The 15,406-nt window shown below is 50.5% G+C and overlaps 1 protein-coding gene across 1 annotated transcript in view; it reads right to left on the bottom strand.

Annotated features, from left to right (window-relative positions):
• Positions 1–253: 253 nt before the first annotated feature.
• PLB1 (phospholipase B1) overlaps positions 254–15,406 on the bottom strand; it is a gene marked incomplete at both ends in the record, with an annotated part of 50,026 nt that continues 34,873 nt past the window's right edge. The window contains 9 exons of the mRNA XM_010141968.1: positions 254–376; positions 848–922; positions 1,225–1,320; positions 1,860–1,964; positions 2,980–3,069; positions 3,424–3,489; positions 3,939–4,007; positions 4,564–4,644; positions 14,440–14,517. Coding sequence (XP_010140270.1) covers positions 254–376; positions 848–922; positions 1,225–1,320; positions 1,860–1,964; positions 2,980–3,069; positions 3,424–3,489; positions 3,939–4,007; positions 4,564–4,644; positions 14,440–14,517 — 783 coding nt within the window. The remainder of the gene's footprint in view (positions 377–847; positions 923–1,224; positions 1,321–1,859; positions 1,965–2,979; positions 3,070–3,423; positions 3,490–3,938; positions 4,008–4,563; positions 4,645–14,439; positions 14,518–15,406) is intronic.

The following is a 15,406-nucleotide window of genomic DNA, read 5'->3' as shown; positions in this document are numbered from 1 at the left end:
CACATTCCTGATCAAGATTATTGTGCCCCCCAAATCCCCGGCCAAGAGATGCTTTGTCTCTGTCCAACAGTTGTGTCATTGTGCTGCTCCCTGCGCCCCGGCAGGGCCCTAGCACAGACAGGCGATCGCTCCATTCGCTTTACAGGGACGTCTTCTGGATATGCCTTCTCGTGTCAGTCTGACGCTGGTGCCTCTCACGCTGGCGCCTCTTGGCTCTTCTTCCTGACACAAGCCAGAGGAGTAGAGAACCCACCAGGGCTCCAGCTACCGCAGCCACGATGACAGCCCAGTAGGGCACCAAAAGGTCGCCTTCTTCCAAGCTGAGATCGGAATTTCGGAAGTCACTGTTTCCCAGGGTGGACAGAAAAGGTTTCTCCTACAACAGGGGAGCAAAGCTTTTAAGACCACAGACCACTCACCAGGCAGCATTCAGGCAAGATGCCACCACCCCTTCCCAGAGAGGACCTGTCAGTCTTTAGAGAGACCATCAGCTGCTTCTGCCTGTCCTTGCTCCAGCTCTTTCCTGCCCTAGTGCCTGGAAGTTCCAGAACAAAGACAGGAGCCATCTCAGAGAACAACGGCATTGTCCTGGAACTGGCTTGCTGCAGACAAGCCGACAGAAACACGGAGATTCATCAAAACTGCCTCAAGTGAGAGGCTTTCAGCTTTTTTTTTTTTGTTGCATTAAATTGTGAGTTACATTCCCCTGCACGTAACAAAAGAGGAGAGCGTTTTTGCTCTTTAAAGCCTTCCCAAAGATGTTCTTTTAAAGAACTTTACCAATGAGGAGAAAGGAGAAAACCAGCAGTGGTTCCTGGGGAGTACGGCCATCCTGACCTTTACTTACCAGGTTTGGACACCTGGGTTTGGATCTGTCGTGGGTAAAGTTGTTGTACGTCTGCTTTTCCCCAACCGGGTCCAGCTGAAGGAGAGGAAAGCAAAAGTAAACACGGTGATGAGTTTTCTCCTCCTTGGAGAAAGTGACTCTTGGCACTTCTCTGTTCAAACGAGCAGAAGACTTCCCCTGTTCCACACAATGTGATCATTTTGGATTGTGTTCCTAAGTGATGAGGACTGAGAAGGGTCTCAGAGCGGAGCAGCCCCCCTCCTCTTAGGAGAGCAGTGCTGTTCCTTGCTCCCTGTTCTGTTCCAGACACCTTTCTCCTGATCTTTTCCAGGGACTGCTATCACAGACGCATAGGGGTCTGGGGCGGAACCTCTTACCATGTTGTTCCAGAGAGCCACAGCCATCTCTGCGTAGCCTCGTCGGCTGAAATGAAAGCAGTCTGCAGCGAAGAAGCTCAGATCTGGCTTGCCGTGCTGTGATAAAAGCAAAAAGGTGTTTCTCAGCACATTTCCACCTTGGAGGTCTGACCCACCAGATCTCACGGCGCTCTGTACTCAGCCCACCCGCCTCACACCAACGGTGTCTTCCTATAAGCGACACACTAAGACTTGGACACTGCAGATAAACATGGATAGTCCTAACTGTGGGCTGAGTGCCACATCTTGAGACCTTCTGTGTGACACAGCCTGATCGACTTCACCCTGCAGCTTTCACAGCAAACCTCAATTTGTCATTACACCAACAGCCACCTCTGTAATGTGGACTCTGCCAGTGGCCCTCGGGGAGCTGAGCTTTAATGCTTGCACACTACAAACGATTCCTGGGGGCATTCTGGCTCACAGGCAGCACCAGCTTTCCTGCCTTCTCCTCTGTCACTCTTACCGCAGGGTCCACCCCGTGCTGCCGGACTGTGCAAAGAGAAGAAAACGCCATCCCTGTGGCAGGGATCTGACTGCCTTAGAGAAATCAAGATACTGACCCTTGCGAAAGCGGAAAGAAAAACAGGACCTACGCTGTCCAGGGGCAACAAGGTGTTCCGGAAAAACGGCTGCACGACAGCTGCAAAGTCCTCGCGCCCTCCGTAGCGACCACTGTAGATCAGCTGCAAGACTTCAGCCTGGATGGAGTTGTGTGGTTGCAAACAGAAAAATTACTTACAAGGCTCCTCCCCCATTTGTCAGCAATATAAAGACACACGGGTGAAGATGACCAATCAAGCTGTTACCTGAAAATCTCTGTTAACTGCCTTCATTTCATGTAGTTCGGAAGAATTTTCCTCAGGGTTTAGGAAACACGGGCAAACATTCCTTCAATGAGAGAAATGCTAGAATTAAAAGCCAACCTAGAATAGCCTGTGCAATTCTTCAGCAACTGTCTGCTTCAAGCAGCTCAGGATCGGTGCTCACGTGCTGCAGGAGAGCCACCTCGTTGGCTTGGACATGGACAGAACTGCAGAAAAAAAACAACCCCTGCTGCCTTTTTCTTCCTGGGGAGTAGCTGCAGGGTCCACAGCTCCTGAGTCTAAATGAGCAGCGCTCGGGAGGCCTCATGTGAGCAGGAAATCACACGGGTTAGAATGAAAACCCCCAAACACCTCCACAGAGGCTCTCAGCAGATTTTTGAAATCTGGGGGTTTAAAGGTAGAAGAACCAAGTTGTTCACGTAGTCCGACTCCTCGGACCACTGTGTTTCGTTCTGTTACCCCCACATCAAGAGGCAATAACTGGTGCTTCACTGAAACTCAGCCTCTAAGAAACATGCCTGGAGTGAACACGAAGACATCACATGAGACAGTCAGTTCATTATGTTCCCTTCTAGCATGTTCCTGGAGTTAATCGCTTCTGTTATTAAAGATCGGTGCCTGCCCTCATTGAGTTCCCTCGGTATCAGCTTCCACCCCCCGGCCTTTGTTACACCTTTCTCTGCTGGACCGCAGGGCCCTCCCGTGTCCCTGCTGACCCCTATAAAGGTGCCACTGCTTTCTACAGGGAGTGCCCCAGTCCCCTTCGACGGGAACCGGCGCATTGGGTTAAGGCTGCTCTGTGTGCACGTCCTGCTCTGCCGAAGCGGTGTAGGTTGAGCCTATAAAGTATCCCTGCAAAGGCACGACCCGTTTGGCTGACCTACCTTACTGCCACAGCGCACCCCGGAGAGCTTGCTGCGATCTGGCGCAGTACAGACAGCTCCAGCATCTCCACCACGTTGACAAAGACCCTTGGGAGCTGCAGGGATTAGGACAACCAGACACAACAAGTCACGGGACACGATACCCCCACAAAGGGGGAAAGAAGCGGTGCACAGTTTCTCTGGGGTAAAGGATGCTGTGGACGGTTGGTCTGGCCACCGGAACCGGCAGCAGGGTTGTGCTGTGCTTGGTGAAACGCACAGCTGGCCCGGCAGTGCCGCCCAGGGTGTGATCTAACAGCGCTCTGGAAACGCAGTGCTGAGGAGTGGTCCGACTCCAGCGTTAGGAAGATGACCTCGTCCAAAACAATCACGGACAGCCTCTCAGAGTTGAGAAAGGCGTCACTGTGCTTGCCAGGGACAGAGCTCACCAGGGTGTCTCAAAAGCTTACCTCCTCATAGAGCAGATCCAGGGTGTCCTGAAGGTGCTTCACGTACTTTTGTGCTGAGTAGGTTTCCTGTACAATCAACAGAGAAACCAAACTAATCAAAATGGGACCAGCCTGCTTTCAGGAACCAGCAAGTTTGACTGTTTCACCTGCACAAAGGAGCCCATGGACTCCAGCTGCAGCGCAGTCCTGGAGAAGGAATCCCGGCTCAGTGCCCCTTTTTGCCTTGGCAGGCAGATGTGTGGTCAGGTCGGGAGGTCTGTGGCCACACGTGCACAGGTCACACACTGCTTGTGTTCGTGCCGCTTAACAGTCCCTAAATCTCCGTAGGACATCCCAAGGTATCTGATAGTTCTGGGCAGAGCCTCTGCCTGATGAACGACTGCGCGAATCGCATTTCTGGATTTCATTTGTCATTTAGGGGACCAGATCAGGCTGGTCTGTCTTATGAACAGCGCGATACCTTGTTCCTAAGCTGCCGTCTGGGGCAGTTGATGTAGAGGCCCCACAGAACCCACAGGCAGAATGACCTTGTGCCTGTGGTTATCGAGGTGTGGCTGCGGGGGAGAGCCTCCGGGCGGCAGCCTCTGAAGGCAGATGGGCAAACGGAGAGGACGCTCACCAGTCATCTCAACGAGCTGGGGTCCAGAGCCCCAGTCTGTGCCGCAGGGGCCTTTCCAGAGGGGATGACTGCTGGCGGTGAGATCAAAGACACCATTTTCACTACAAATAGGTGTTAGTTCTTTCGATATCTCTCTGAATTAGGCATCCTCAATAATTACTGCATGGAGACACTTCCCAGAATAAAACATCACTTGCGTCCCCACAACAACGTGCCTGAGGCACCGCACTGTCTCGATGGCTCTGTCCCGTGAAGCTGGGCGAGCTCTCCAGGCTATCCTCGGTGTGTGTTCGGTACCGGGCAGGTTGCTGGGTTTGAAACGATGCATTACCCCCGAGCTACAGCACTGCAGTACTAAAAGCCATGCATTTGCTTCTGCTATGATACAGATGAAAGGAGTGGGACTTCCAAGTGCTTTTTAAACAATGAGGACCTTTGGCTTGCAGAGAGAGAGGAAGGTTGAAGTGCCAGGGCTGGTCACTTGCCAAGCGCCTGGATGAGCCTGATTCAGAAACACAAACCTTGTCCAGGCAGTACTGGCATAGGTCGTTGCCTCCAACGAAGACAGTGATCAGCTTCCAATCTTCCTTGAAGTTGATTTTCTGGGGGCACATAACAAACAGATTGCAGCATCCACGGCTTAGGTGCGGAGAGGCGACAGTCACGGCTGGGGTTAATGGGGTGCAGGCAGCTGCACGGAGCCGAGGGAGGAGGTGTGCTGAGGGGGGCTGGCAGAGGAAGAGCATCCGTCCGGGCGGAAAGGGGAACAGTTTGCTAGTCTAGCTGCAGTTCAACATGCCTTTCATAAGGAAGTCCCCTTCAGCAGACAAGATCTGTCAGGGCAGCAAAGGTCCCTAAACAGATGTTCACTTTGGGACAGGGCTGGACAGAGGTTTGCCAGCTGTGGCAGAGCACCACAGGCAGAGCAGGGACAAAGCAGTGCAGGAGGGGATGCTGGAGTGACTGACTCACGGAGCCATGAAACTGGGGCTGCTGGGGATCCCTGCCAGCTGGACAAGCAGTACGCCACGGCCAGGAGAGAGCAGAGAGCTGGGTTGAAATAGAAGAGCCTGGGAGGCTGGTGACGCCACTGAGCTCATACAAGGGCAGCTGCAGCATCCCCGTCACCACGAGCTCACAAACAGCACTGCCCAGAGCTGGATCTCATCAAAACTCTTTGTAATGCTCAGTACAAAGAAAGGAATCAAAGGCAGCTATTTTTAGTGTGGTGCATTCACACAACACGCATCTGCAAAAGGAGCCCACAAACAGAGGAAGGGCCTGGGAATCACCCTCAGGGCTGGATTCTCCTCCTCAGCCAGCACTTTGCTCAGAAAGCCTGTCGTGAAGAGGCACGGCGCAGCAGGGACGTCCCCCCCATCTTTTTAAAGGTGCGTAAAAAGCAGTGAATAAAACGCAGCTCTAGAGCCACGTGCTGGTTGAGCAAAGAGCCACGCCAGCTCCCTTCACTCTGCTGAACGATCGGTATCGCAGAGCAGCTGACAGCAGGGTCAGCACAGCACCCATCGAGGGTGCTGGCAAGGACAGGCACGTGCTTTGACGAATCCTGCTTATTCGGAGCCTTCCTGTCCCGTTCAGCCCGAGCCAAGGAGCAGCAGGCACTCCTGTTCCCTCACAGGGAGCTCTCCCTGAACCCACAGCTCACTCCCAGACAGTCACCCGCTCACATTCAGCCAACACCCGCAGCTGGGCAGCCTTGGTTTTGTCCCAGCATTCCTCCCCCCACCACAAACTACAGCAGCATCCACTGCATCAAAAAGAAGTCACCCTTTGGGTGCCCTCTGTAGCCCTCAGTGGAGCTGGCACAGCGGGCTGGTCCACACACTAGATCCCCTACAAGCTTGTGGCGTGACAGGGATTCGCCCAACCCCGAGGTTCCTGGCCACCAGTTCATCATTTGCCTGTTCAGCACTGGAGTTTCAGAGGGCCTAATCTCCCTGGAAGTCCTCGTCTGTCTCCTCCATCGATCTTACACCCAGCCTTTATGACCCCCTCTGTGAATGCTGCCGCTCATCTGAGCAGCCCCGTGATCTCTCCAGAGCCTTCAGATCTCTCTTCTTCCTCACAACCATCCTTACGTCCCCTGGCCACACCACGTCCTACATTAGTCTCTGCTCAACTGTTTGCGCCTTGCCTGCGAGGATCTGTGCGGGTCAGTTATCTGCTGAAGGCTGATCCCTGGCACACTGCTCTGGGAAAGGACAGCTGAGACAAGGACGCAGACTCCTCTTCATCAGCAAAGCACTCTCACTGCTGCAGCGTCCCATCCATCAAAGCCATCTCCCAGAGACCACAGGAGCGTTGGGGAGTGGCTCGCGTTCCACTTACCGAGCTGCTTCTCATTAGCTCCACCAGTTCCTGTGCTTGGGCTGACAGATTGCTGTAGAGAGGACAGAAGCATTTTAGATGCGTGCTCAGAACACACCAACTTACTGCTCTCCCCCTTCTCATGTCAGGGAATCTTAGGACCTGCAGGAATCGGTGCATGGAAAGTGATGCCTCAGAAGGACAAGCAACCATGGAAGGACCAGAATCAGAATTATTCAGCGGAATAATCGGATGGGAAAGGGCTTCAGCTAGGATGGCTGCCTAGAGGCAGGTGGCTGGAGTGAACTCTTCCTATCTCAGAGTTGGTTTAAGAGCGTTTTGTTTAGAGAAAGCCACCAGTGCCCAGATGCGGAGGCGCGTCGCTGCATAACCCCTTGGGAAACTCGTGGGGGAGTTTGGTGCTCACACAGAAGCTGGGCACCTGAGCCAGCCTTCCTCGGCTGGCCTGCAAATCCTACCGTCTGTCTGGAGGACACGGCATACGCGGGGACTGCCAGGCTGGGCAGTTCAAAGGCCAGCCCTAGGCAGGGTGCAACATCCGCAGGCTGAAGCACAGACCCTGCTGAGACAGCAGCTGGAAACCTGAGCTCCCAACACACTGGCGTAAGTCAGCACCCTTGCAGACGTGGGTGTGTGATTTGAACTCCCAGAGCTGTATCAATCACCCTAAGTCTGTGCTACGGGCACCCAGGAAGTGTTCAGCAGCTACGCGGGCTTTGCCAGCTGTCCAGAAATGCACGGGCACTAAGTTTAAAGGCTGATCCTTCAGGAGAAGGGGATCAGTCCCCAGCTGCTCTTTCTCTTTGCACTACAACATGAACAGTTTTTAGCGCCATCAGGGTAGTGGTGGGCTTCTGTTAGTTTGAGGGATGTTTCATGGAAACCAAGGGACAAAGGAGAGATGTTTTTCTCACTACAGAATCTACTGTGAATCAGGGACCTAGAGGCTGGGCAGAAAAAGGTACCAGTAGAATTAAAAGCATAACTAAGGCATTGACTCAGAAATTCTGGGCGCAAGTCAAAGGAAGATAGGAAGTTCCTCACTGTCTCTGCTTCAGAAAGAGACGAAAACAAACCCCCCAACACTGAATTTAAAAAACAAAGCCGTGAGATCACAGAAACATGCTCAGTACAGGTCATCCATCAGTGCTAACTCAACCTTGACAGGCTCTTCAAAGCTAACCCGCCAGTCCCTCAGTTCTCTCCCCTTTGCCTTCTCTGGGTGTGACCGTCTTACCGCGCTGTAGCACCTCCCTGCGCAACGTTGAATCCAGCCGTCTCCTTAGAGCTGCCGGTGGAGAAGCCAAACAGGTTCGGGTTGAATTTTCTCAAGATATCTTCAAAAGAAAAACCACCATGTTTACCTGTCCGAAGTACGGGCAGCAGCGTTCCCTCCCGTGGAAGCGCAAGCTGACCAAGCGGTGGGAATACGGACCCGGGTTTTCCCCTCAGTCTCTGGGACCTTGCAGAAGCTGTAGTCCTACCTGCTTTGGAGACTTGAGTTCCTGTCTGAACTTCAGCCCTGTCGCTATTTCTCCCCATGGCCTTGAGTAATCATGGTTACTTTCCTTCATGCACCAGGAGCGGTTGCTCCGAGTCAGTGCCTTGACCTCCCCCTCTTCCAGCCACCCATCAGGGTAATATTTACTGCAGAGAAGTGAATTTTATTCACACTTCCAGACTTCCGACACCCTCAGCAGGGAAATGTGATCTCTGACAACTATCACTGCTGCAGTGTCTGTAGCGCTGCCCGAAACCTCTCTGCAGGGTCTCGCTCGCACCCCGTAAAAGAAACAAGCTGCTGTTGCTCCTCACGCACAGGGGCAGGGCGGCACAAGACACAGCGAATGGGGTTTTATCGCCCACTGTGTCAGACACCATCCAGCTGCTCCACAGCACCGATCACACGCAAACCCTGGAGAAGTGCCTTCTAAAGGATGGTCCCGCTGGCCACGGGATGGTTTCTATGGCAACCACCAGGGACCAACTCTGGAGAGCACCAGGGAACGACACTGGCAGCGGGGTTGGATTTTTTCCAGTGCAACTTGAAATGCTCAGGAGGAACCAGAGCCTTGGGAAGAGGCCCAGCTCGATGGACCACTAACTGCTCTGTAACGCTTTGTTTGCCCGTGGCTGTCAGGCCCTGGGCAGCACCAAATGGAGTCAGGGAGGAGCGGCTCTGCCAGGAACCTCTGTCACCTTCAGCACTTTTACTCCTAACCATCTCTGTCAAAAGGACAATACGATCACATGCAGATCCTGTGAGGTTGGTTCAGCCCCTCCACCTCCCAGCGAGTCAGGTTGGTCTGGGTTTCAGCTGTGGCGCACACGCACTGCTCATCTCTAACTGCACAAGGAAAGCAGGACCGTTTCCGGATGTTTCCTAGCATCCGCCTAGCCTGCTTTCAGAGTAATACTCGCCTTTCTCTTTTCTCACACTAATTTTTCGGGGATACTCACTGGGTAAGGTAGTCTGGGTCTCCAGGGTCCCATCACCTCCAATACTACAAAGAGAAAGAACAAAATCATCAAGTAGGGTTAAACCTGCTACCACCTGCCTTACTGTTGCCATGCATTGCTGTAGCAGCCCAGTATGGAAAATAAACCCACCCACCCACCAGACTAACCTCATAGAGGAAAAAGGAGATAAACTCAGGGTAAGTACTGAAAGGAGATTTCACGTTAAATCGAGCAGGGCACCAGCTCAGGTAGCAGCCGTGCCTCCAGACTGGGAATAGAGCATACCAGGAGAAATGATTTTTCCTGGGGACATGCTGGGACGCCTCTTACAGAAAGACATATTTCCTCAAATTTGCTCCACGTGACCTTGCTGAAATTACGCATGTGTGCAGTCACGCGTAGAAGAGAGACCGCATTAAACCCTCACTAACCACCTCTCTGGGATTCTGCACTCTTGATTATGGAAAGAGCCTCTGCCTCTACCACTCAGAACTCGTCCCTGTGCACAGCCAATCCATGCTTATACTGCTTCTGGCAGCCTCTCCTGGAGAGATCTGTGCCTGTTGGACAGGCAAGGGGCGAAGAAAGGATGAAGGGAAGAACGTGTCCATGCACACACACATATCAACCATACGTCCACCTGTACGAAGCAGGTGGCGCATGGATATTGAGATTCACACCCACTCTGACGCGTGTTGTCTTTGCCCACTTCACAACAGCAAAGATGTCTGGGACATCTTCATGGCACACGCGTGCAGTGCTCTCACCATGTTCCCGTCAATCCACGCTCTCACAGGTGCTCTAGCCTTAGACGCTGCATTAGATAATCACAGCAACAGGAGTGTTTTGATAAGCTCTGGAGACACCCGCCAGAGACTAAAGGAGTTCACTCCTATTGCTAAGCCGGTACTGTCAGACACGCAGGACCGTACTGGTAGCAACTGGATCTGGTTAAAACCCAGAAGCAACAAAAGCCCCACAAAACCCCACACGTGTACTCCCCACTCCAAGCATCACGCCTTTTCTCCTCCCATCCCGACTCCTCCCATCCTGACCAAGCAACACTTGATCTCAGCATCCTACCCCTGCGTTTACATACTCAGGTATGTAACCACACGGCCAGGTAACCCACACTTCTAACTGTGTCTGTGGACAAATATGGAGAAAATGAAGCATTTTCACCTCCAGGAAAGTCCCCTCCAGCCTGTGTGTAGATCGGTTTCACTGGCTCCTACTCCGGTCTGAAAAGGACGGAAGGAATAATTTACAACATACCAGAAGAGAAAAGAGCTACAGGTTTAGGTAGGACAGACATCGGAATTCAAAGCACTGAAGCGTTTTGGTAGCTTTACTCTGCATCCAGCCAAGCTGTTGCAATATCCCAGTTTTAGTCCATGTCTTTATTCACCATCAGACTCTGGCCTCTGGGTAGTCCTGCATCTCCCACACTTCAAATTCAGGGGTTTCTCCTCAGCTACAAAAGCAGCTCATCTAGACAGGAGACCACAGAGCATCAGAGGGGATGCAGCCCAGCCAGAACGCATCAGGCCGTAAAGGTCAAGGACGTAAGGCTCTAGAACTGCAACCCAGTGGGACCCAGATTAACACCAACATCTCTGTATTTGTTTGCATTTTGCTCAAAAATGTTTGATTTTGGTACTTCCTAAAGAACACTGGTTGCAACAGATCTAATAACCCTGAAAAAACCCCCACAAAAATCGGTGATGAAAAATTCCCAGCCAGTTTTAGCTCTAAATAAATCAGCAGAGGATTTGCTTTTCATTCTGCCAAGAAAACAAATCTTTGGTATAAAATCCACTTTTCCTCCGCTGGACACAGTCTGCTGGTCTAGCCACAGACTTCAGGAGGAGCAGGCAGGCTTTTCTACCAGCACAGGTAAGCACGTTCTCACGCCTGCTGCTTTCGCTGTGTGTTGGTGCTGTCAGACAGATGCGTTCTAGCCTGTGCTGTGACTGAGTTGCTCAATGTCTCGTTAACCTCTAGCTGCCTCTAGACTGAGAGCAGCCTTCCTACAGCGTGAACTTCAACATCGTTTAAAAATAAAGAAACAAAGACATCAGAATAAGGACGTTTGTGATGAGTTTGAGTAGCTCAGGGCTGGGACAGACCTCCAGCACGGTCAGTGCGTTCAGGACAGCAGTCGTGAAAATGCAGCTTTATTGTTTTAGTGTTCACTCAATTTTGGTTTTTTCAAGAAGCCATGGCCTCAATTCAGCCATAAGCACGGGCTGTGTTCAGGCTCTTGTGGGAAACACCAGGCAGAAAATCAATGCCTCAGTTGACTAGGAGAGTTTTGCTGCTGCAGCCTCTCACTCCCAGTAACAAATCAATTAAAACCCCCAATCACTCTTTGCTGGGGCAACGGCAGCAGATAGGAACTGCATGAATAGTGGCAGTATGGAAAACTGCCTTGCAGGCTCTCTGGGACACTTTGTGTACTAAAAGAATTAAGATTTAGAAGAGATGGGTGCTCGTGTCTAGCGCTAGATGTAGGGGAGGAATCCAAGCAGTTGCAAGAGTCATGGCAAAGGATAGGATGGAGACTGCAGAGTCATTACTGAGGTCTTCTAAGAAAAGTTCAAAGCTCGGTGGTGGTGGGGGAAAGCCGGGAGTGCATCAGGTCCAACCAAATCCGTTTCAGAGGTGAAGATGCCTGTGAATAAGCTGAGCATTTCAGGGCTTCAGTCCCTTCCACTCTGAGCTCTACAGGAGCTGAAGCTGCTAGAACGAGCACCAGTTTAGCTCAGGAGTGAAAATTCATGGGAACTGTTGACACAAGTGTTTGCTTTCATCCCATGCCAGAACAATTCTGTACTGCTGGGTAATTCTGGAACTTTTCCTCAGCAAACTTCAGTGCAGATCTGCAGTATTCCCTGTTCCGGGGCCCTTCTTTTCTGTGCCTACTCTTTGCAGTTTACATTTCTTCGTACACAAAATACATTGGAGTTTTAACTGGAAGATGCCAAAACCAGGAAGCAACATCTAAAAGCAAATTCTGAAATACTGAACTGAGAGCTATCAAGTGAGAAGCACTTTATTCTGTAATCAATTATTTCCATAGGAATTTTCATCAAGTTCTCCCATCGCTTGCTCTTTTTTCATGTCAGAAAAGGCTATTCCTATAAGGCAGACACTTTCCTTTTCAAAAACACTGGAATAAAGGCTGGGCAATAGAGAATGTCATCCCATTTCTGCCTGCCCTGAATTACTCCTTGCTGGATCACACAATTGCCAGTGTCACTTGTATCCCTTCACGCCAGTTCTCTGCAGAGGGACTTGGGGAGATGAGTTTTGCCTTGTGCAGCCAAAGCAATCTGTGTTCCATCTGATGGCGCCCAGCACAATCCTGTGGAGGCAGACATTGACAATTGCTCGTCCCATTCTAAACGTGGGGATGCAGCAGTACTCACAGTCAGGGAATCTCCCAGTGCTCCTACGGCCTTGATGTCAGCAGGTCGTAGCTTGTGTACTGAAAGACAGTAGGTGAAAAGAGCAGGATTATTGATAACTGACACAAAATACTGCTTAACAGGATAAAGATGCAAGTCTTTGGTTCTGATGGCAGCTTTACAGACTTTGAGGGGGAAAGAGCCTCCAACTTCTTGCCTTTGCTTGCAGTAGAGTGCTCAACTAGCACAGAAATAAATGGAACTTAAAACAGCTCAGGAAAGAAGTGAAGACGGGTTAGGTACATTTAGGGACGCATGCATCAACCCTTTTAAATTGGTTTTCAGGTTTGGGGCCTAGGTCAACCCTTCCTATTAGCAGTCTCCCTGTAAAGGCTTCCAGCTGCACACAGCTGCCGCCCTGCTTGTCAGCGTAGGCTCCCCAGGTCGGTTAACCTTGCTGAGCCACTCACCTACCTAGACAAGTGTCATCTGCCACATGGCCTCGTCTGATGGATGTATGTGAGAAATGTGGTTGCATTCTCCCTGGAGAGCACTCCTGCTGCGGCACAGAGCTCTGTGTCTATGGCAAGACAAACTTTCTTCCTTTGCTGCCAAATATATCAGCTTTCATTGTCTGTTTTCCACCCGGGGTGCACCATTTCAGGAGCCCATTGTTTTAATAACAAAAGGTGAAATCTTTCCTGTTTGTAATTGGAGTTTACAAGTTCTTCCTCACCTGATGTTGGGACACGACTGGATGAAGTCTGTCCAGAACACGAGAGGTCACTGCCCCAATTCTGAAAGAGCAAGTTACAAATGTGGTTCGCCTTGTGGTGTGAAGATAATAGGGAGTTCATCTATGCTTTAATTGTGCAGTGAGGAGCAAAACCACACTAAGACATAGGTCCTAGTTTGGTGCCTACATAGCTCAACAGTCCTTTCCTCTTTGTGAAACACTGTCCAAACATTCATTACTTTTGGTGAAATTTTCTAGCAAAAGCATAACACTTCTTCAAAGGCAAAACATTTAATCTAGAAATATTGCTTATGACAAAGTTCCATAAGGAAGATTATTTTTCCCCTTCTCTACAGCCTGAAGAGTTTGCCCGTGACCTAGAAGGTGGGCTCTCCAGGTTAAGCCCTGCTCTGTCTCAAAAGAGATCAGATGTAACAACAAACCAAAAATCAGCAATAAACTCCTCTGAAAAGTTACTTTATTAATGTGTTATGTTTGTATTATTTCCTGTGTACCTTGCTAGAATCTGTTCTTTTCCTAGAAATTTTCAAGGGCTTGCTCTCACTGAATATAAACTTGAAAGTTTAAACTGAAAAAAGTATAAACTGAGAAAAACTTGAAGCTTCAAAGTTTCAGTAAAGAGAGTCATCAGCCTCTAGATAATTGGACTTTGCCATCCATTTGTCAGTAATATAATCACTATTTGTTCCAGCAGCTGAAGAAATTGAGTCACCCACACGTCACAGAACATCTCGGCTCACCAGCAGAGACAGCTAATGAACCCGTGGTTTCTGGTAGCGGGCAACAACATCAGCTAAGGCGTCAGTGAGGGGAAGGCTGTAACTATTGTCATGAGCAGCCCCTGCAAGAGCGAACAAGTTTGCTTACACTGATCTCCGAGCTGGCTGCTCCCGGCACAGGAGATTAGACTGGGCATGTCCTGAGGTCCCTTCCAACACCAATTACTCTATGAATCCACAGTTCTGTCATTCAGAGAAAAACCTCAGGGAGCAGCGGTCTTGTGAAGGCACAGTTATTGTTCAAAAACATCAGGACAAATTCACCTGTTCTTGCAAAAAACGGTGCAACAGGCTCCGCTCTCAGCCGTCAGTTAAAGGCTGGTTGCAGGGGCAAGAAAGGACAGCTGGGCTTATTTTTAGCTCAGAGAGGAAACTGTTCCTTTACTCTGCTGTTTCATTTCTTTACCCTCTCACTGCGAGAGCTGTTGCTATTGAGGTTCAGTGGAAGAGCAGGAATTGCCCACTAAAAGCATAGCTCCAGTGCTACAGAGAGGCTTGAGGGAGAGCGTAGCGTTTGTTTACGCAGGGAAAAAAAGCAGTGCAAGACCCCTCTCTCTCATCAACATTCAGGATGGCGTGCAAACTGTCACCAGCTACAGCTCTGCACAGTTTGCCTGAACGTAGCAAAAGGTGCAGCAGTACCTCTGTCGGCTCATCAGTGGGCTCCACCGGCAGGTACGTGTAGTTGCTGTTCCTGTACGTCCGCAGGAATGGTTTGGTCTGGAGAAAGAGCAATACAAAAGTAAGATAAATTAGGCAATAACCACGTGGCGCAGACGACAGAAAGTGATATCAGGACATCGTACCGCTGAGAAAATAATGGCCTAAGCTGCAAAATGGGGGTCTGGATCTTGAAACATGCTCCTTCCTTAAAATCCAGAAGGAAGATTGTGTTTAGCATCTTAGCGTCAAAAGATGCTGATGTAAAGCCCCGAGAACCCCGGGCAGACCTTCCTGTGTCAGCAGAGGGGAGATGAAAGATTGATGACTGAAAGGCTCCCTCTTCCCTCCAGGAGAGGCCGGCTAAGTGGCACGGTTAGTTTTGTCCTGTGCTAATGCAACATGCATTCAGGAAGAGCCGCACATTGTGCGGGCTGGAACGCCTCACTGGGCTGCCCTCTTCTCTCCAGAGAGAGGAATGCCAGTCCCTGCACGAGGAGGTCTTACACCACACTGAAACCAGAAGGCATATTTCCTTGATTAGAAAACCCACTGGCCTGTTATTTGCAGGGGTTTATCCTACTTTAAGTTGCCTCAATAGAAACAATTTTCCTTGGTGGGCACATCTGGTATTTTCACAGACACAACTACCCAAATTCGGATTTTTTAAAATGTAGTGAGAAACTGTGGAAACTATCAGAATTCGTAGGTGTCAGCATGTGAAATCATTTACTCCTCCCTGTAGTACCACGGAAGGTGAGATCCCCCAGAAAGAGTCTGGTTTTCTCCTCTGGGCACTGTTTCCTTGTCATTACCTCAGAGCCTTCTGAGCCGGGAAAGCTGCTGGCACCCCTGTCCCAGAGCACAGGGGGGACTGTTTTTTAGAGCAATGGCCATGTATGCTTTCCAAGGGACATAAAACGTCTCTACTTCTGAAAAGCGGCATCTT

The sequence above is a fragment of the Buceros rhinoceros genome, unplaced genomic scaffold, assembly GCF_000710305.1.
Source record: "Buceros rhinoceros silvestris isolate BGI_N320 unplaced genomic scaffold, ASM71030v1 scaffold17178, whole genome shotgun sequence".
Taxonomy (NCBI): domain Eukaryota; kingdom Metazoa; phylum Chordata; class Aves; order Bucerotiformes; family Bucerotidae; genus Buceros; species Buceros rhinoceros.
The sequence above is the reverse complement of the archived record's forward strand: the minus strand, read 5'-3'. Positions and strand labels throughout refer to the sequence as shown.